Source organism: Glycine soja, chromosome 14 (assembly GCF_004193775.1).
Source record: "Glycine soja cultivar W05 chromosome 14, ASM419377v2, whole genome shotgun sequence".
Lineage (NCBI taxonomy): Eukaryota > Viridiplantae > Streptophyta > Magnoliopsida > Fabales > Fabaceae > Glycine > Glycine soja.
In genome coordinates, this window is record NC_041015.1 from 49,636,046 (window position 1) to 49,656,968 (window position 20,923).

General features: G+C 29.6%; 1 protein-coding gene across 4 annotated transcripts; it reads left to right on the top strand.

The window, feature by feature from the left end:
• The first annotated feature begins 8,056 nt into the window (after positions 1 to 8,056).
• Positions 8,057 to 19,838, top strand: LOC114385002 (probable LRR receptor-like serine/threonine-protein kinase At1g06840). 4 transcript variants are annotated; one of them, XM_028344911.1, is made up of 21 exons: positions 8,057 to 8,140; positions 8,552 to 8,723; positions 9,332 to 9,482; positions 10,012 to 10,083; positions 10,266 to 10,337; positions 10,606 to 10,749; positions 10,888 to 10,959; positions 11,082 to 11,153; positions 12,453 to 12,527; positions 13,373 to 13,441; positions 13,607 to 13,675; positions 13,876 to 13,947; positions 14,166 to 14,252; positions 14,485 to 14,553; positions 14,757 to 15,238; positions 15,902 to 16,060; positions 16,339 to 16,622; positions 17,314 to 17,365; positions 17,586 to 17,836; positions 18,860 to 18,994; positions 19,190 to 19,838. In XM_028344911.1, exons 2-21 carry the CDS (start codon positions 8,624 to 8,626, stop codon positions 19,538 to 19,540), a joined length of 2,838 nt encoding a protein of 945 aa, XP_028200712.1. In that variant the 5' UTR covers positions 8,057 to 8,140; positions 8,552 to 8,623; the 3' UTR covers positions 19,541 to 19,838. The 4 variants fall into 4 exon arrangements, with proteins under 4 accessions (XP_028200712.1, XP_028200711.1, XP_028200710.1 ...); XM_028344910.1 differs by lacking the exon at positions 8,057 to 8,140 and adding an exon at positions 8,233 to 8,452; XM_028344909.1 differs by lacking the exon at positions 8,057 to 8,140 and adding an exon at positions 8,233 to 8,434.
• Positions 19,839 to 20,923: the final 1,085 nt, after the last annotated feature.

A 20,923-nucleotide genomic window follows, 5' to 3' on the forward strand; every position in this document is an offset into this window, starting at 1 on the left:
GACGTCCAAATTTATTTTTCAAATTATTCCACCTCAAAATTATTCAACAGACTCTGACTTTTTTTTTTATTTTAGGAAGAGATGATTCCGACTTTATAACTCATTTATGCTACGTATATCAAGCTTTTTTGTTGAATAAAGTGGAGAGATGGAAAATAAGTAGTACTGTCTCAAAAGTGAAGAGAAAAGTCAAATGGTGGAATGAGTGTGCTTTTTTTTTTTTTGGAAAAAGATCAAATTGTTCTCATCTTTTATATATATATATATAATAAAATTATATACAATATAGTAATACTAATATTGGATGTTTTCATCTCTGACAATATATAAGACATTTTCTTCAAATAACAAAAAAACAAGTTTGACCAACCTAAAAAGTCAGTAGCTCGCATAAGTCATATTTTGTTGTGTTCAAATTGGTGAAAAATGAGAAAATTCTACAATATTTTGGTAGATCTTACACTTTTCTCTCTACTTTAATTTAAATATTTATTCTTCATTTCATTTTTTTATTCTCTGTCAACTAAACTTATCCATATGATTGGGTTTAGACATTAATTTAGAATATTGAATTGAAAACAGGTTTTTTTTAGCCCGGATCGATGTAATTAACCTGCAACCCGCAGGCTAACCCGCCTTGGACTCGGTTGGTAGTCCAAGAAACAACAATCCATGCCCCCAAAGATTGTGGCTTAGCAAGGCATGTGTGGTTACTCCCCTTTCTCAAGATCAACATGATTCATATCTCGTAGATGACTTGAATTCAAGGCTTGGTAACCACACCAAGCATTCTATAGATAAAAATTGGCATACTTCATTTGGTTTTACCATTCGAGCCATTGAAGAAACAAAAAACAAGTGAATGTTAGTCAAGATTAAACTAACTAGTGTTTTAAAATTAAAAAATGGTCATTTATTCAATCAGAATATTAGCTAAAAATAATAATTTCTTCCGATCCAGCAAAATGATCTAATTAACTTCATAATTGAATTAAATATTACTATCAAACCGGTAAGGAAAAAAAATATAACATTTATTTGGATGATGATTCATATGAGAGTTATCTACCACGATATCACATCATGCAAGTCAGCTAAATAAATCTCAGTAGATATTTTAAGTTCAAAGATATTTCTCCCGGAAAATATCTGTTTGTATGCTTCCATGGCTACAGTCTTCTTTTTGTGTTTTCGAAAGGATTATAATAAATTAAACTTATATTGTCAATCGAAATATTAATATACAGTCATTAAATAAAATTATAAATATTAATACAATATTCATATTATCATAATTTAGAGACTAAAAATAAAAGTATAATCATATAAAAAATTCTAGTTTTAAAAATAGTTTCACTAATGCATATTTTTTTTTATCCAAGTTAATCAAATGTGATAAAATGTGTTTACATCATATTTACATTTAGTGGAAAAATAAGTGTACGTCATATTTACATTTTCAATGTAATCACGTTCAATCAAAAGTAATTAATTGAAAAGGTAGTTAATCAATTGGAAAATAAAGAACACTTAAAAGAGGAAAAAAAAATTAGACTATATCAATTGATCTCTAATCCAAAATTTAAGAAAATCGAACAAAATGAAAATTATATATATATATATATATATATATATATATATATTTAAATAATACTTGTTTTAAGAAGTAGTAAGATTGATAGTTAACTGAAATTACATTTAAAATTTACATTTGTATTTTGTTTAAATTTGCCTTTGATGAAATTAAATTTTTATGTTATAATGAGTTTAATATATATATATATATATATATATATATATATATATATATATATATATATGTTACTATTAATATTTTAGAAAACAAAAATGATTATAATTTCAATCAAATTATAAACTAAAATAAATATATGATATTACGGAAAATTAATTAAATTTGTTGACTTTTTTCCTCTTAAATTTCATATAATAGATCATGGGCGTGAAAGTGTGGTCAATATTTATCGTGTGGGTACCCAAGAGAATGAAAGGTTAATCTATATCAGTCCCTGCTACTCTCTTTATTTATTTAAATTCCAACACATAACCCATCTGAACTGGATATTCTCGTGGATAACAATCTCTTATTGCAATCAGACAACCTTATAAACTCCACATTCATGTTGAGCCACTGATATAGATGCAAAACAATGAAAGTTACATATGCAATGCATGAATTGAGGCAGAACCCAAAATTTTATATCTAAGAAATTTTAATAAAGTTATGACGTTTACGGATATCGTCTGTTAAGCATGTTTAGGTCTAATTAGTATTATAGAATATGATAAATATTTTGTTGAAAGCGGCAAAAACTCACTTTGGTGATTTTTTGTATTTTAAAAAAAAATTAAGACTAATATTCAATCGTTGGTTGAAAGATATTCTAAATGTATATATGAAAAGTGTATGTGCAATGGATAAGAATGATAAGCTAGCCCAACCTTCCCATAATAAACCTTCATGAATTTTAATGACGTGATGTTGAATTAAGTTATGAAGCAATATGAACATATTTGGCCATATTTGCTTATGCATTTAGGGCAGTCCTCTTGTCCTATTACTATCAAAGGTTTGGAGCCTGATATTGTTTCTTCTTTCTTTGTTCTCTTTTGCTTCCCTTTGAAGCAACGAATAGTCGTTTGTTCTTATACAACGTTGCCTTTGGCAACTAAATTGTGTTCTAAGTTCTACCATTTTTCTATCGCAAGTTGGACAGAGATTGATAGTGCACGTTGGACGACAGGGATATCTCTGTGGTGCCTCTTATCCAACTAGGTAAAATTTGGACTGTATTGCTAAACCTTTCCATTTACATCATTTGGCCTTATCTTTTTGAGTTTGACCCAATTTTTTTTAAAGACTATTGTTAGCCGTTAATTTGCTAGTTTTGATAAGTAAAAGAGATTTAAATTCATAACTTCTTCCTCCCTTCTCCCTTCAACTATCACATCAACTTTATAACTCCTTTGATCCAAAGTTTTAATATATATGTTGTTTTGAATTACTAGTATTCACATAGACATTTGACTAATTCTAATAGGATATAATAAGATTATTTGAGTGACAAAATTGATAATTACATAAAAGTGTTCCTAACATTTGTCGTGTAAAATTATGATCTATTTTGCATTTAAAATATACAACAACAATAAATAAAAAAATAGATTTATATAACCAGATGTGTATATAACAATAATAAATAGAAAAAAAAATTTGTATGACTGAAAGTGTTCTTAAAACAGCAAAATTTTTCTTCAGTAATATGAAGATTATATGTGTATCCATATCGAGACCACTGTTATCAACTCTTAACATAAACATTTGACTAATTCTAATAGGATATGATAAGATTATTTGAGTGACAAAATTGATAGTTACATAAAAGTGTTCCTAACATTTGTCGTGTAAAATTATGATGATCTATTTTGCATTTAAAATATACAACAATAACAAATTAAAAAAAATAGATTTATATAACCGGATGTGTATACAACAATAATAAATAGAAAAAAAAATTTGTATAACTGGAAGTGTTCTTAAAGCAGCACAATTTTTCTTCAATAATATGAAGATTATATGTGTATCCATACCGAGACCACTATTATCAACTCTTCATGAATGAAACTTTAAAGAGTAAACTCTTTTTTCTATAAGTATTTAATTATATTTAATATTTATTCAACTAGTGTCTTAAGATATTCGGTATCCGAAATTAAAATATAATAAATAACTTGCTAATTACTATGATGATCTCATGTAAAAGAAAATTATTATATTTTTTCTTGAAAACTTCTTATTGACATATCATGGTAATATTAACGGTTAAATTTTTTCAATTGAATTAGTTAAATAATAACATCCACATATACATCATATATATATATATATATATATATATATATATATATATATATGTAATTTAATAAAAGATATATTAATCTTTATCAAATAACGACTATTACATATATATTGATATATCCAAATTATTGATGTCATATTCATAGTAAACTTACGATTAAGATCAATTTAAATTAAAATTATAAATAACTTATTTCTTATTATCATAATTTTTATCATGGTAACAAATATCTATTTTTAATTAAGAATTTGTTAAATTAACAATTTAATAAAATGATAAATATAATAATAAAATAAAGAATAATTATTTACTAAAATTGATAACATGGATGGGATCTTGGACATACATATTTACCTCCCACAAAAAGCTTTCTTTCTTAAGAATTTAAACTCGAAATTCTTGGTTTATTAAGTAAAACCTGATTAATTAATATATATAGTTGACCCAAATTTTAATATTTAATATCCTAAATTAATTATACGTAAAAAGCGTCATCCTATTCCTATCCATAAATCTCTATATAGTTAAGACAAATATAAAATTTTCAATTGAAAGCAATGTCTAGGGTTTTTTTTTATATCTACATGACTACAGTTGTAACTAGCTAGTAATTACTCATATCATATTAGTATAAATAGTATTTTTGAGATACATTTTTTCAGTGATATGATCAAGAATTAATAGAAATAAGTGTATCTCCACTTCATTTTGATGACTTTTCTTTTGTATATGGGCTAGAGTATCTCTTGTGGGATAGTTTGAAGACCTATTGGGGAATTCCAAATCTTAATTGCCATGGTTAAAAAAATAGAATACATCTTGTACTATCTTTTTAATGCACTTGTTTTGTGTATAAAGAAGAAGAAGAAGAAAAAAGAATAGAAACAAGTGTAGTATATGTACATAATTCCTCCCATTTAAAATGGTAAAACAAAAGAAAATAACGAGGCTCTTAGTTTGAAAAATGTATCAAAGGAAAAATACTTTTAATAAACAGCTAGAGAGAGAACATGATCGAATGAAATTGAAAAGTAATGAAGATTTTGACTCTTAAGGCAGAAAGAACGTACAGTAATGAGAAAAGACAGAGAAAGTAAAAAAAAAAGAATGATGGGTACAGTCGTGCGTCACAAAAAAAGCTGAAAACAACACGTGGATAATAAATTGGAGGTCAAACAAATTTAATATTATTATTGATTGATTGGAATCAAAATATTTTTCTGATCCTCTTATAATTTTTTAAACTATGCTTCAAGAGTAGCAATCAATTGCACCAAACACTCAAAATTTGTTTCCCATCAAAGATAATGAAACATTTTTTTAATATTTTCCATACCATTCATAAAAAATATGAAAATTATATCTGATAGAAGTATAAAACAAATATGACTTTAATATGAGGCTACTTAGCATGGTTAGGGTTCAAAATCTGACTTCGTTACAAATATATTTGGACATTCTAACTATTAAAATATACTTATATATATTTTTGATTTTTATAAATTAGTATTTTTTATTTTTTATTCTTATAAGTTATTTTTTAATTTTATTTCTTGTGAGTTTGTATTTTTTTAATTTTAATCCCTCAAACTTATGGAATTATAAATTAAAAAACTAGACTCTTAAATGAACTAAAATTATAAAAATACAAACTTACCGAATTAAAAATAAACAAAAAATTACATTGATTAAAATCGAAAAATAAATACCAATTTACAAAACTAAAATTGAAAAAGATGAACTTACAATAGCAAAAATAAAAAGCATTAACTTACTAGAACCAAAAATATGCTTCGACATTAAAATTACAGCTAGAGATAAAAAGGAACATGAAAATGAATCTCTGGAGAATTACATCTCATAAAGCAGCGATAGATGTAGGTTCCGTGCCAATATAAATAGAGACTGCTTTGCAAAGTGTGTCTGATTAAGGATTTTATATAAAAGGAACTTTTATTAAACATATTTTTAAACAAAATTGTAATTAAACATATTATTTTTCAATTTTATAATCACAACTAATAGATAAAAAGTCCTGTAATCAAGTACTTATTAATTTAAAAAATGATTAAAATCAAATATTTAAAAACTAATTTTTCTTAGTATAACAATTTTTTGGGATGGATTAGTCACCAATTTTGAAAATTCCTAAATTATATCACTTTTGGATTGACAATTGGGCTGTTGAGATATGGCCGGCGAGATAAACAAGGCCCATATACATATATTTTCTAATACAGATTTTATTTATATAAACGTGGTGGTGGCATTATGGTAAACAACAATTATAGTGTGGTGATTGAATAAAATAGTAGTTGTGTAAATATAAGCTGATGGTGAAAGAATACAATTTTCTTTATTCTATCCTGTTTATTCTTAATCTAACTCTTTTAGGATGAGTTTTGGGACTAATCAATGGGCATGATAAAATAATCAAATAAAATAATAAGTTCTTATTATCCTATATTTTAACTTGTAAGTTGGTACTTTATTATAATTATAGGTGAGTTTGTTTAAAATTAAAAATATTAATTCTAAAATAAATAATTTTTATATAAATATTTTTTAAAGAAGTGGATAATATTGGTTTATAAAAAAACCAAAAAAACTCCTTGTTTTAAGTAAAAATAATTTAGACAAACACGTTAGAAAATTATAAAACTACTTATTTTATTTAAAAAACACTTATTTTAAAAATAAATTAAAACAAACTAGCCCATAATATCATGTTCAAAAGACACGTCCAGCTGATTGTCCAATTGTTAGAAATCACCATAAAAAGGAATTCATATTATCCTAAAAAAAGGAATTCTCATAAAATATAATATTATAGAAAAAAAGTTACGCATGTCTAGTCTAGCATAGTTTTTCAAATGCACCGATCGGATAATTCAAATTACGCAACTTAATAATGACTAGGAACTCTAACATAATTTTTCTCTTAGCTAGAAACTTTTCGTTCAATTTAAAGATTAGATTTGGATCTAGGTGGATCTAGATTTATGTCCTTAATCAAGGAAAGTCTTGAATTTAAATCATAATAATAAAATAAAATGTCCTTGAGAAGAAATATCTTATAAAAAATAATCTGTCAAGTTTTTTATTTATAAATTTTAATTATTAATAAAATTAATAAATACTTCATATATATATATATATATATATATATATAATATTATAGAAAAATAAAATAAAGTTGGAGGATAGCTCAATGTTTGAAATCAATCACCCATTAATTTAAGGATTAATTTGTCAAACTTCACTTGGGCCGGGTGGGTATATTATTTGATAGAGTCAACCTCAATCGTAATTATCAAGCTGAAATAATTATATTGTGATACAATATTATCTCTAATAATTGAAAAATTCTCTTAAAAAGTATTAAAATTCAACTTAGAAAAATAATTTTATCAAAGTTTAAATAAGCGTGCCCACCACAATCAATCAAATTAAGCGACGAATTAATATAATTCATATAAAGTTGATTCTGGCCAGTGGCCACAAATAGATAGCGTTCATATTAGCTTTATTGTTGTACGTAAAGGTTATGTTTAACAAATTGAACTTGTCTTATGAACAATTTTCAATCAAATAAAGAAGTCTAATGTTTAATTTTTTATTTTTACTTTTTAAATTTTATATAATTTAAAAATTACCGGCACACAATTATTCTTTGAAGTTTGAACATTGAATTAAAGCATATATAAGTGGGTCCCCCCCTCTCACGTCCTCAGGAAGAGGTGGCCCTTGCTCCTACAAGCTGGGCTCTTTTTCTGTAGCCTCAGTGATTGCCTCATTCTTGTGGAAATAATTCAACCATCATGAATTGAAATTAAGTATAAAATTATTTACGTATCTTTATTCGTAAATAATTTTATTAAATTACGGCTAGCTCTTTATGATATACAAATACAATGCCTCTTGAAAATTAAAAGTTATTTTAGAATAAAGAACGATCGACCAATTCTATATTATTAACCCTTTTTCCTAGCTACTACTTGATTCCAGAAAGTCAAAACAACCAACTACATAAACAAATGCGATTAATTACATAGCATGAATCTTTTTGTGTTTGATTCCGCAAGTTACAATGACCAACTCAACTGAAGAAAACTTCTCTCCTTTTTAATTTGTTTAATAATGTTGCTATAATACGCATGCACCTACGTTGAGAATTAAGTTAGCTACAGCGATGAAAGTAATGGCCTTCGTCATCTCAACTAAACTGCACCTGCAATATTCCACGTAGCGTTAGGGACTTGGTCAGAACTTTACATTTACCACACTTCCTATTTATATATATACCCAGTTTTCAATACTGATCTTCTTTTTTACTCGGCTTATAAATTTATAACCCACGTGTTGCTTCTGTCATCTAATATTTGCTTGAAAGTTATATATGCAATCTTTTTGCGTTTTGGAAATAGGTTCTGTTGTGTTCTTCTTGCAAGTGGGGTTCTTTTTCTTGTCCTAAACTTATAGTAAAAAGGGTGTTTGATAGCTTTCTGGGATTTTTTGATCTTGGATATGCACACTTGAAGTTGCTTTTGAAAACGGTATCATGCTTTAGTTTGGTATAGCTATCTGTGTTTTTGGATTTAGTAGCATATATATATGGGGCTGTTTTTGAGTGCACAGAAATGAATGTTTCTAACTGGTTTTGCTGTTACCAGGGCAAGGAAAGTAAAACACTGTTCAGTTCAGGACAGAAAATTAAGAGGTTTGGTGAGCTCTGGGTTCCTGGGATGCATCTTTCAAAGGGTTGTAGGTGTGAAGTTGTTTTCTGTTTGTGGTTCTGCTGCTATTTCCTATTGGCTGCCGGTCAGGTCACTGACCCCACTGAAGGTATATATATTCCTCCCCCTCTCTAAAGGTAGTAGGTATATTGGCTGCATCATTTTTATTTTATGATTCTGAAAGTGGTAGTAGTTTTTCTATTGAGGAGTGCATTCTATTAGATCTCATAGCATGTATTACCAAATGTTTTCCCCCTCTTTGATGAGGACTTTTATAAATATATTTGTTTGTTTCGATGCTTTAATCATGCAAAATATTATCAATAAAGCTAGCAAAATATGAAAATATTGAATTTATGTCTCTAGTAATTAAAATAATACTCCCTCCATCTCATTTTATTTGTTACTTTTGGAATATTTCTTTGTCTGAAATTATTTATCACTTTACAATATCAAGAAAATATTTATTATTTTTTTCCAATAATTCCCTCAAGAAACGAATGCGCTGGTAGATGTTTAGCTGCTACATTGTAGTCAACCATTTATGGATTAAGGGTATTAATTGTAGTCAAATAGTAATAGTATTTTATCTTAGAAATTGGTATAAGGAATTGTTTTCATTTCTGCTAAAATAATATGCTTATAATATGTAATAATGTTGTTTTCATTTGGTTCTATTGATAGTGTGATTATTTCATTTGCGTTATTAACATGCAGTTGAGGCATTGAAAGTCATAAAGGGAAAATTGATTGATATTAATGGAAATTTGAGCAACTGGGATCGTGGAGACCCATGTACATCTGACTGGACAGGGGTTATGTGCTCCAATACAACAGTGGACAATGGTTATCTACATGTTCTACGATTGTATGACTTCAATCTTCCACTTAACATTCTTTTTTTGTAATAGCCATGTTAACATGTATAAGCTTCCCTTTCTTGGTCCATATTTTATTTATTTTTCTCCCTTTAATCTGTTACGGTTCAAATATATTCAAAATGGTCGCTGTGAGTTCAATCTTTCTTAATCGATAGTTGATTAGATTAGAAAAATTAGTAGACTCCATTGACTACAACGAGGGCTGTTAGCTATAAGAGCACAATGCTGTATGATGATATTTTCATTGTATGTTGACAAATTCAGATATCTTGAAGTTAAAGCAAAATCTGTTTAACTAGCTCTCTCTATCTTATTCATCAATTATCTTTCACTTCTAGAACCAAATCAATACTACTTTAATGCATTACGTGATAATCCAATGTCAAGTAGTATAAACAAGTGAGCTTCAGAATTCATGAGTCTTTTCTTGATTGCATTTTGACACATCCCTTGGGAAAACTTCATTGCTGCTACTGTCGACAAATTTGTTTGAGGTCCTTTTATTTTTGTCTGTAGGCAACTACTGAATTTGAACTTGTCTGGAAATTTGGCACCCGAAATCGGCAACTTATCTCATCTCCAAATATTGTAAGGCTGTAGCTGCATTTATGTTTCTAATGCAAACCTGTTACATTTTTCAATTCTGCAATTGCTAGATTCCACTTTTGCTAAAAAATATAGTAGATTTAATTCATTTGAGTATTTCATCCTGTAGCAGCTTGCAATTTCATTCTTCCTCTAATAATGCTTTTAATTTGTATTCTTGAAAGGGATTTTATGTGGAATAAAATAAATGGGACTATACCGAAGGAGATTGGAAACATCAAAACTTTGAAACTCTTGTAAGTTGAATATCTATCTTGGCCAGTATGCTGGGCACTGTATGGTTCACTTTAGTAGTTTTATCACCTTGATATATTCTGAGTCATTTTGTACATTTTAGTACATGAACAAACTCATCATTGTATCATATCATATAGCGTTTTCTATGGTGTTGATTGAATTTAATTATTTGTTTCTATAGGACTGAAAATTGAATTCAAATGGATGCATAAATAAATGGTTGGTATTTTGACATGAAGAGCCTCATTGTTTCTGCTTTCTTTGCAGACTCCTGAATGGAAATGAACTAACAGGTGATCTGCCAGAAGAGCTTGGCCATCTTCCAGTCTTGGACAGAATACAAATTGATGAGAACCATATTACAGGATCCATACCATTATCATTTGCAAATCTGAACAGCACGAGACACTTGTAAGGTTCTTTATGATGATTACTAAGTCTAAAAAATTACCACTCCTGCTACTTTTCTTGAATTCTTTTATTTCTCTACCTTTGACTTTTCCTACCAAGAAAATAATATTGCCTTCATTTTTCTCCCCAATGGAGCAGTCACATGAACAACAATTCACTTAGTGGACAAATCCCACCACAGCTGTCCCAATTAGGGAGCCTGATGCACCTGTAAGTTAGTTATCACATATTGGTGACATAATTGCAGTCATTGACATGTTTTTCTGGCTTTTATTTAATCCTTCATTGTCATGTTCTTATCTTGTTAACAAGATGTATCTTTTGACATGCAGTCTTCTTGACAACAATAACTTAACAGGAAATCTCCCATCCGAGTTCTCTGAGATGCCAAGCTTAAAGATACTGTATGATTTTTTATTGTGTTAAATATGCTTTTATGCATGTCTGTAAGCTCATTTAGGTTTCATTTTGTTTTGTTCCTTTTGGATGAATAGAGCACATATTCTTTTTGTATGTTCAGGACATTTCACTTCTCTTCCTATGCGTTTTAATCTCTACTAGATAGTTTTGTTCTTTCTTATAAAATGTATGATTTTGACTGAAAATAATATTTTCATTTGAATTTTACATGATAAGGTGTGTGAAGATAGAGGTCATCACAAATAACCTTAATAGGACTCTACTGCCATTGGGGCACTATCAAAATTTGTGGAGCCCTATTTAGGACTGTTTTATGTATCTTCGCTTTACTTGTCATGTGAAAAACTGATATGAGGGTCTATTCTTATATATCAAAATACATGAGTTGTTGTGTTTTTTCCCCTCTGTCCTTTGTTTCCCTATTTGAGATTCTTCCTTATGTGATTAAATTACCTTACTTGCTAGCATGTTAGGCTCTATAATAAATTACATATATGCATATTTCAAATAAAAGGTACCGTTAGAATTCATTCCTTTGTTTTAAATTTTAGATTTATGACAAATTTATGTTATGATGCTCCTCTGCCATCTTTAAACTGTTTAGCCATTGGTTATTTCACTGAACTGTACTTCAACTCAAGGATAACTGTTTTACTGAGAGATTGCTAAATTAAAGAAGTATTGACAATGTGTTATTAATTAAATATGATCTGTTGATGTATAAAAGGAAGAAAAAATGGTGAAGGAAAATTGGAAAAGTGTTAAGGAAGTGCCAATGTTTAGTTTGTTGGGGGAAAAGAGAAGAGTGAATAAGAATGTACATAGATGGGGGGTTGAGTTTCTACTTAGATCACCATGCCACCACTTTGACTTGCCCTTCCCCTCTGGCATTCCCATACCAGTTTTTAGACCTCCTTCAGCTGAATTAAGGTAATTAAGTGGAATGTAATTTAGATCTGCAAAGTTATGGGTTGGCAGACTACAACAACAACAAAAGGCAAAAGCCTTTCCCACTATATGAAGTAATGCCATTTATTGTTTCCAGTACAAATCAGCATTGTGAGAAGAAAAATTCAAGTTGAATATTAAAAAACTACGAAGTGCATGCTATTCCAAAGGTGTCATATATCATGATATTGGGAAGTTACTATTTTTGTCATTGTAAAGCTTTTATTTCATTTTTTTAAATTTTTTTTCTACAATATATACTGAATCAATAAAGTTAATTCCTTGCTTGATAAATAGATTTTTAAAGTAAAATTTGGATCTTCTTGTTCTTGCAGTCAACTTGATAACAATAACTTCAGTGGAAATAGCATTCCAGAATCTTATGGCAACATGCCAAAATTGTTGAAATTGTAAGTGCATTTTGTGATCCCGTGTTCTCAAGTACATTACCATTACAAGGAGTGGAATAGAGGTGGTTGAGTCTTTATTTCTAGTGTATTGTGTGAAATACCAATTTAAGATAGTAAAACCTTTGTGATTTCTTGTATATAGTTCTTTCAATTAGAGAAAAGTATTGCAAGGAGCTTAAAAGTAAAGGTCAAACCTGTTCAAGATATATTTTTGTAACTGCATAATATTTTATTTTTTTTAGTTTTTAAAATAGGATTTAGTAAATAAGTTGGTTTCTTATATTTTAGGAGTAAGTTTATCTAATTAGTTTATCTTTTGCTATTTATTGTATCGTTACTGAGAACAATTTGAATTAGAATAGAATAATTCTATTTCCTCTGCATACTTATTATCTATCTTTTCTCCTCTTTTTTTTTTTATAATTTCCTCCACAAAACCAACAAAAACATTTAAAATACAATTATAAATTATAAATATTGTTTCTCAGAAATGATATTTAGACAGTTCACCACTTTGTAAAACATAAATGAAAACGATGACATACACACCCATAGTTGTTTGATTCAATTAGTATAACATGGTCTTCTTGCTCTGTTCAAATGACTATTTCATAACATTCAATGAGCTGACTGTCATTGGTAACAAAAGCTGTTACTGTTGCATTTGCCTGATGACTAAATTGCTTCAGAAATTTTTTATTATTTCCTCTATTTCCTTTTTCTTTATTTGGATTTTGGAGGATACCAAACTATCACTGCTTACATTTTCCTTTTTCTTTATTTGGAGGATACCAAACTCAAGGTTGATGGTCTATATGTTGTTATTGGTTTCTTGGTTTTATCAGGAGCCTTAGGAACTGCAACTTGCAAGGACCAATTCCTGATTTCAGCAGGATATCACACCTTACTTATCTGTAAGTTTAGTTATCTCGGTTTATGAATTGACTTTTTTGGATTCCATATCAAGAGAAGTGTCTGTACCTGACAAAATGATGAGTTAGATGTCATGTACGTGTTTAAAAGATCGTCCAAGACTGTTTGTAACTGTTTCTACTGATTTCTCTTTGTGTATATTCCAGTGACCTGAGTTTCAATCAGTTGAATGAATCAATTCCTACCAATAAGCTGTCAGACAATATCACAACCATGTAAGAATATCTAATGCTTAAATAATATACAAATCTATTGGTCTTGCTTTCAATTATTTGGATTCCCCATTATGGATATTTTCCTCTTTCATTAAGTGGTTGAAGAAAATATTCAAAATATGATAACATGGATTGCAAATGATATTATTGCTTTACCTATGGGGAAAAAAAAAAAAAAAAACCTATGGGGATGTGTGCAGTGACTTATCAAACAACAAGCTCACCGGGACAATTCCATCCTACTTTTCTGGTCTTCCACGCCTTCAGAAATTGTAAGTTGTTATTTATTTCAGCCTTTCTTCTTCTACATTAAACTGTAATGTATACTGTAAGTGTAAACCAAACATTAAGTGTCTATCACCTCATATACAAATAACATAAGTGTCTGTATACACACACACACACACATATTATAATTTTTGTAGTTCTAATTTTATTAAACATGGTATAAAACCAACGATTTTTTAAGACATATCTTTCCCTATGACAGGTCAATTGCAAAAAATTCATTGAGTGGCAATGTTCCTTCTACCATTTGGCAGAACAGGACTTTAAATGGAACAGAGCAAATTATCCTGTAAGACTTGAAATGATAATTGCACAATATTTCTCACGTAGATTGTATATTTTGAGCATGCATATATATGTCCTTTATTTTTCCTCCTTATTTTGTGATATTATGTGTGAGAACATGCAGATGTCTGTATATTCTCTGAGGTATCCTGTATATGTATTTGTGTTTTGTTATGATTAGACGCTTTTTAATTTTATTGTATTAATTTACTCTACATGTGTTGGTGATCTTGCAGGGACATGCAAAATAATCAATTTGCAAGCATATCTGGCACTACAAATCTTCCTGCAAATGTTACACTGTTGTAAGCTTCTAAACTTATTTTGCGGATGTACTGAAGTCAGTGTATGTTGCATCTTTTTTCTCTGTCATGCATGTTCAAAATAATAATACAAACCCTTTATGGTAAAGGTCAAATCTTGTTGAACAATAAATGCAACATGAATTCCATTTTTCTTGGATAACTTGCAACTTGTTTCATTAGTATTGAAAATTACTGTTTTTCAGGCTTGAGGGAAATCCTGTATGCTTAAATAATAACTCCTTAGTTCAGTTCTGTGGACCTGAAGGTGACAATAACAAGAATGGAGGCTCCATTGTTGTCTGTCCCAGTCAAGGATGCCCCCCGCCTTATGAATACAATGTGGACTGTTTCTGTGCTGCCCCATTGGTTGTTCATTACCGGTTGAAAAGTCCAGGATTTTCAGATTTCCATGCATACGTGAGAGAATTTGAGAGCTTCCTCACAAATGGTCTTACTATACATACTAATCAGCTGTTCATTGAGCATTTTGCATGGGAAGAAGGGCGGTTGAGAATGAACTTGAAGGTTTTTCCTGAATATATTGGCAATGGAAGTTTTCACATGTTCAGCACAAGTGAGGTTAGTCGGATCGGAGACTTGTTCAGACAATGGGACATTCCTGACAATGAACTTTTCGGGCCTTATGAACTTCTGGACTTTATTCTACTGGATCTTTACAGGGATGGTAAGTTACAGAAACTTCTTATGATATGGTAGTGTTTACAAGTACTTGGACATTATTAACAATAAAACTGAAGTTGAATCTCTGTCAGGTGAATTGTTTGTGTAACGTTTTTATGTAACATTTTCTGCACATTGAGCCAATGGTTCTCCATATTCTAAAAATAAATAAGCTTTCTGTAGTATAATTCATGCTTCACGTGTCAAATAAATTTGCTGAAATTCTGTTACTAAATTTTTGCTTTACTTTCATTACTCTTTGATATTTTAATATGTGACTGCTATGAAGCTGCGGTGCAGGTCCATTTTGTCAACATTTATCTATTTATGATATTCTGGATGAGTTTACATCAATCAGATTGCTCCTCAGATTCAAGGATATTTTGATTTGTTTATTCTAATTCTTTAGAAATTCCAAGACAAAATTAATTAAAAACTGCACTATTGAGGTGCAATGTCTGTTCCGGATTATATGCTATTGTTGCTGTCAAGAACTCTAAACCAAGCCAGTTAAAACTGGATTAATGTCACTAGGACTAATAAATGAATAATTTGCTGTATAATATAAACTGTAGCCATCCATATATATATATATATATGGAATATGATATTTGCAAACTGTTTCAAGGTTGACCACTGGTACTTATACTGCTTATTAATGTTGCAGTGATTATCCCCTCTTCAAGTTCAGGAATAAGCAAAGGTGCACTGGTTGGAATAATCTTAGGAGCAATTGTTTGTGCAGTTACATTATCTGCAATTGTTTCCATTCTTATTTTGAGAGTACGCTTGAGAGATTATCGAGCACTTTCCAGAAGGCGTAATGGTGAGTCCCTTGTAATGAGTTATATAGCCAACAGATGAGAAAAAAAGACAAAATTTGTCGTGTTATTATATTTATGTCTTCAAATGTTAAAAAAATAATAATACGAAGTCACTGCAGTTCGAATATTTTATAAGCTCCATAGATATACGTTACACTTTTTGATAAATTTGCTTTTTCCTCTTTTTTCTTTTACAACTTCAAAATTTCTAGCTTTTGATTAAATTTACTGTCTTCCTATTCTATTAAATTTCCAACAAAGGCTTCTATATTTTTCACAGAATCTAGGATCATGATAAAAGTTGATGGTGTAAGATCATTTGATTACAAAGAAATGGCCTTGGCTACAAACAATTTTAGCGAGTCTGCTCAAATTGGAGAAGGGGGCTATGGGAAGGTTTATAAAGGTCATCTTCCTGATGGCACTGTTGTTGCCATAAAACGTGCACAGGACGGTTCACTGCAAGGTGAGAGGGAGTTCCTTACAGAAATAGAATTGCTGTCTAGGCTACACCATCGCAACCTTGTGTCTCTGATTGGATACTGTGATGAAGAGGGTGAACAGGTAACTTTTAAAGTTCGAAAATGTAAACTCAAGAATTTGTTATAGTATAATTTTCTGTTATCTTTGATTTGTGACTTATTTTTGGAAGTTTTATCTTCCACAAGTCCCATTATGATACTGTCTCATGTTGATTGACTTGATTCCACTAGATTATGGATTGTACTAAAGTAGGATTGATTAAAACTCATGATATTAGAACTACAAGGAATGCTAGTAGCACATTCTTCTAACACATTCTCTGTTATTGGTTAAAATTTATTGGAAACAACAAAATAATGAATGGAACACATTAAATACCAAATGGATCCCACAATATTTGGTGATTTTCAATAAATTTCAGCCAATGTATTCTAAATTGTGTTTTCCAGCATTTCTCTAAAAATATTTAATTAAAATGAGGTTAAAAACGCATAAAACAGCTTCTCCTGAATAACTTTAAATAAATAAAGGAATACACAGCAGCAAAGCACAACTAGGCCTATTCTTTATGAATCTAGAGGCAATGGTTATTTTGATACATAATTATGACGTAAATTTCTATGAATTAACTAGGGATGTTAGGAAAATCCAAATTCATATTCTTTTGCTTATTCTCCTTTCAAAATATTTTGGTTCTATTTCTCGCTTAAATCTTGATTCCTATTGTGACTAGTTTATTTTTTCTGTCTGGTTTGTTTCTTTGTGCTTGCAGATGTTGGTTTATGAATATATGCCAAATGGAACACTAAGAGATCACCTTTCTGGTATATTTGAGCTCTTATTATCTAATTTTCCGTATTGTCTATTAACTAAGTAGTCTCCATTTCATTATACTGTTTTCTGTATTGTCTGTATAAGTTTTCCTTGCTCTTTCCAATTCCAATTGGATTTGAAGTACAAAGATACTAATTGGACATTTTTATTTTAATAAGAAAATTCCGTTCTATGTTGTCTGTCTTAACAATTCTTAATGTTTGATGACAGCTTATTCAAAAGAACCCCTTAGTTTTTCTCTGAGGTTGAAGATTGCTCTAGGATCAGCCAAAGGTCTTTTATATCTACACACAGAAGCTAATCCTCCAATATTCCACCGAGATGTGAAGGCCAGCAATATATTATTGGACTCTAGGTACACAGCAAAAGTTGCTGATTTTGGACTTTCACGACTTGCCCCAGTTCCAGATACTGAAGGAAATGTACCTGGTCATGTATCAACAGTGGTAAAGGGGACCCCGGTATGGTTTTCATAACTGGATTTACTTTCACTAAAATTGAGCATGTGTGCTTTTGGGACAAGATTAGAACAATGCATTAAAAACGATAATGTAGAACAATACTTTAATTGAAGTATGGCTTAACCATGGACATTATTTGCCCGTTCCTTTTGGAAAAGTAAGGGGCTCTGATATATATGAAAGTGCTGGAACTGACAAAACTATTGTACCTTAAATAGTAAAAAATAGGAAAAAAAAATTAGGATGCCATCATTTGCTAAACAAAATTCTCAAACTCAAACTTGTGCATTTTTTATGTGTTACTTTTCTTTGGTTGGGGGGTGGGGGGTAAAGACAAGGATTTTTAAATATTTTTGGCTGTCTACTACATGAAAACAATCTTATTAGCTGAATATGGATACTTCCTGTTGAGTAATGAGTATACACAAAACAGAGAGAAAGAGAGAATTTGGGAAACATTCTGTATTGAAAGTGAGAAAAATGAATTCAAGGTACTGAGTTTGAGTTTACAACTGATATTTATAGTAATCTGAAGTTTAATCTATTAGTTACAACTGATATTTATATGACAGTTGTAACTCATTTACAATCAGTTAACAATATCACAAGTAATAAAGAGGTGACACACTAGGTAAAAAATGATACTCTCATATTTCCCATACTAACTGCATAATCCATATTTGACAAATGCTTCCCTGTTTCCCCACTTAAGTTTACTATGAACACATTTGAAACATTGGGACTTGGGAATGTGATCTTGATAGGAAGTGATAGTCAGGGACTGTTATGTCAGTTATGTGTAGAAAATAACTGTTGGCAGTCGTGTACCTTTCAGTTGTTTGTAATTTGCATTCTACTTCTAGAGAGATTTTTTTTAAAAAAAAAATTTGGATTCCCAAAACCAAAATAGAAAAAGTATCTAACCAATTAAGTGGAAATTAATTTTTATATATTGGTTAAGGTTGTTTTTATTATTTCATTTATTTAATATCTCCATTGTTTGCTCACTGTTTTAACATGCAGGGTTATCTTGATCCAGAGTACTTCTTGACTCGCAATTTGACTGACAAAAGTGATGTTTATAGTCTTGGTGTTGTACTTCTGGAACTTCTGACTGGGAGGCCACCAATCTTTCATGGTGAAAATATTATTAGACAGGTACGGTTTGGTTTCTTCTTGATAACTCTCTTTTATAATTATAAGTGTTCTCTCATCTAACTTTTCTAAAATCTGATTTTAACCTCTGGGTAGGTTAATTTTAATTTATAATAGAAGTTTAATTCATTTTAACTTATCTTCTTTTATTATCCTAATAGGACCTAAAAATCTCTCATTTTTTCTTCTTGCTTTCAGGTTAATATGGCATACAATTCTGGTGGAATATCTTTGGTTGTTGATAAACGTATTGAGTCTTATCCTACTGAGTGCGCGGAGAAATTTTTGGCTTTAGCCTTAAAGTGTTGCAAAGATACCCCAGATGAGAGGCCTAAAATGTCAGAAGTGGCTAGAGAGCTTGAATACATCTGTTCTATGTTACCTGAGTCAGATACGAAAGGACATGATTATGTCATTACAAGTGACTCTTCTGGTACAATATTCAGTTCAGAACCTTCATCTTCTGTTATAAAAACTCCTTTTATTTCAGGAGATGTTTCAGGTAGTGACCTTGTTAGTGGAAGTATACCAACCATCAAGCCAAGATAGAAGTTGAAAAGTATATGTGGTTTAGAAAATATAGTTGATTGATGTTTGTGAATGTTAAGTAGTACCCTGTAAATTGAAGAATTATTGTGAACTGAAGAGTGAAACCATATTTAATAATTTTCATTTATTCTTTTTGTACTACTTGTAAGATAAATTGATAGAGGACTGACTTGTTAGTTGAATATATCGATTTTGTAACAGTGACATATTGTAGTTTATGATGGAGCATTCCAAGTACTTTTGAAGTACCAATGACGTGTTTTTAGGCTATAAGGATTTGAGATTCTTGATTTTTGTAGTTCTTTTGCTTGAATTCTGGGTTACTCATCAATTTGCTAAATTCAATTAGATTTCCCAAAGGTTAAATAAATGGAACAAGTTACTAATCAAGACTCTTTCTTTCGGCTAGTTTAATTATGGTTTCCTTAGTAGTAAGTTATATGCCAATGATAACTACCAGATAAATGGTCTATTGAGTACCTGAATTATGTATTAGTTGATAATTTAGTTTATACATTTTTTAAAAGATGAATTTAATTCACAAATATAAAAATGTTAGGATTAATCAGTCAAATAATTTGTTATAAGTCATGTATATGGACTGATTTGTTAATAAATAATATAATTTTATAATAATTTGATATTAAGTGTAATACTTTGGCGATCAAATTATCATAATGATTGAGTTAACTTGTGGCAAAATTTACACATTTTGGATTATATTATTTATTTTAAAAATATAGGAACTGAATTATTATTCAAGTACTAAATAGAGTTACTTACCCGATAACTAACACAAGCTTCCCCTTCTTTTAGCACAAATACAGATGTGAAACCTAGGACTTGCCAAACCTTAGGAATTTTATTGGCGTGATGTTAAAAAATTTAAGTCATTAAACAATGGGCACATCTGTACATACACATTTACTTATCCTTTAGGTCATTCCTCTTGTCCTATTGCTATATATATATCAACGCGCGTTTGGCTGATATGTTTCTTTTTTCTTTCTAAGTTTATTTTAATAGTAATAATGAGGTTTAAACCCAAGTCTTATGCAAATATAACTTGAATTTTTCGTCACTAATCCAACCCTAGAGTAGGTATTTCTTTTCAAAGTGTGAAACACGAATGAGAAATACTAATAACATATATACCCTTTATAACACCATTCTAAAAATCTCTTAATTGTTGATAGAAATTTGTAAATCATAAATTCATGTGAGTCTTACTCCTTGGTTAATGAGTCTCAATCATCATTTTATATTTTTTAGTAATTTGTAACTACTAATAAATTATGTTAAAAAAATAAGTTAAAAATATATTTTTTAATTATTGTAATTAGAATCTTGAGATATCTCCATAAACTTTGATTCTTTAATTTG

Bases quoted from the DNA above. Each gene is read 5' to 3' on its own strand.
- LOC114385002 (XM_028344908.1), top strand. From the start codon at position 8,519: ATGAATGTTTCTAACTGGTTTTGCTGTTACCAGGGCAAGGAAAGTAAA. The intron at 13,442-13,606 runs GTAAGTTTAGTT...TGTATATTCCAG, and splicing joins ATATCACACCTTACTTATCT to TGACCTGAGTTTCAATCAGT. The intron at 14,253-14,484 runs GTAAGACTTGAA...GTGATCTTGCAG, and splicing joins GGAACAGAGCAAATTATCCT to GGACATGCAAAATAATCAAT.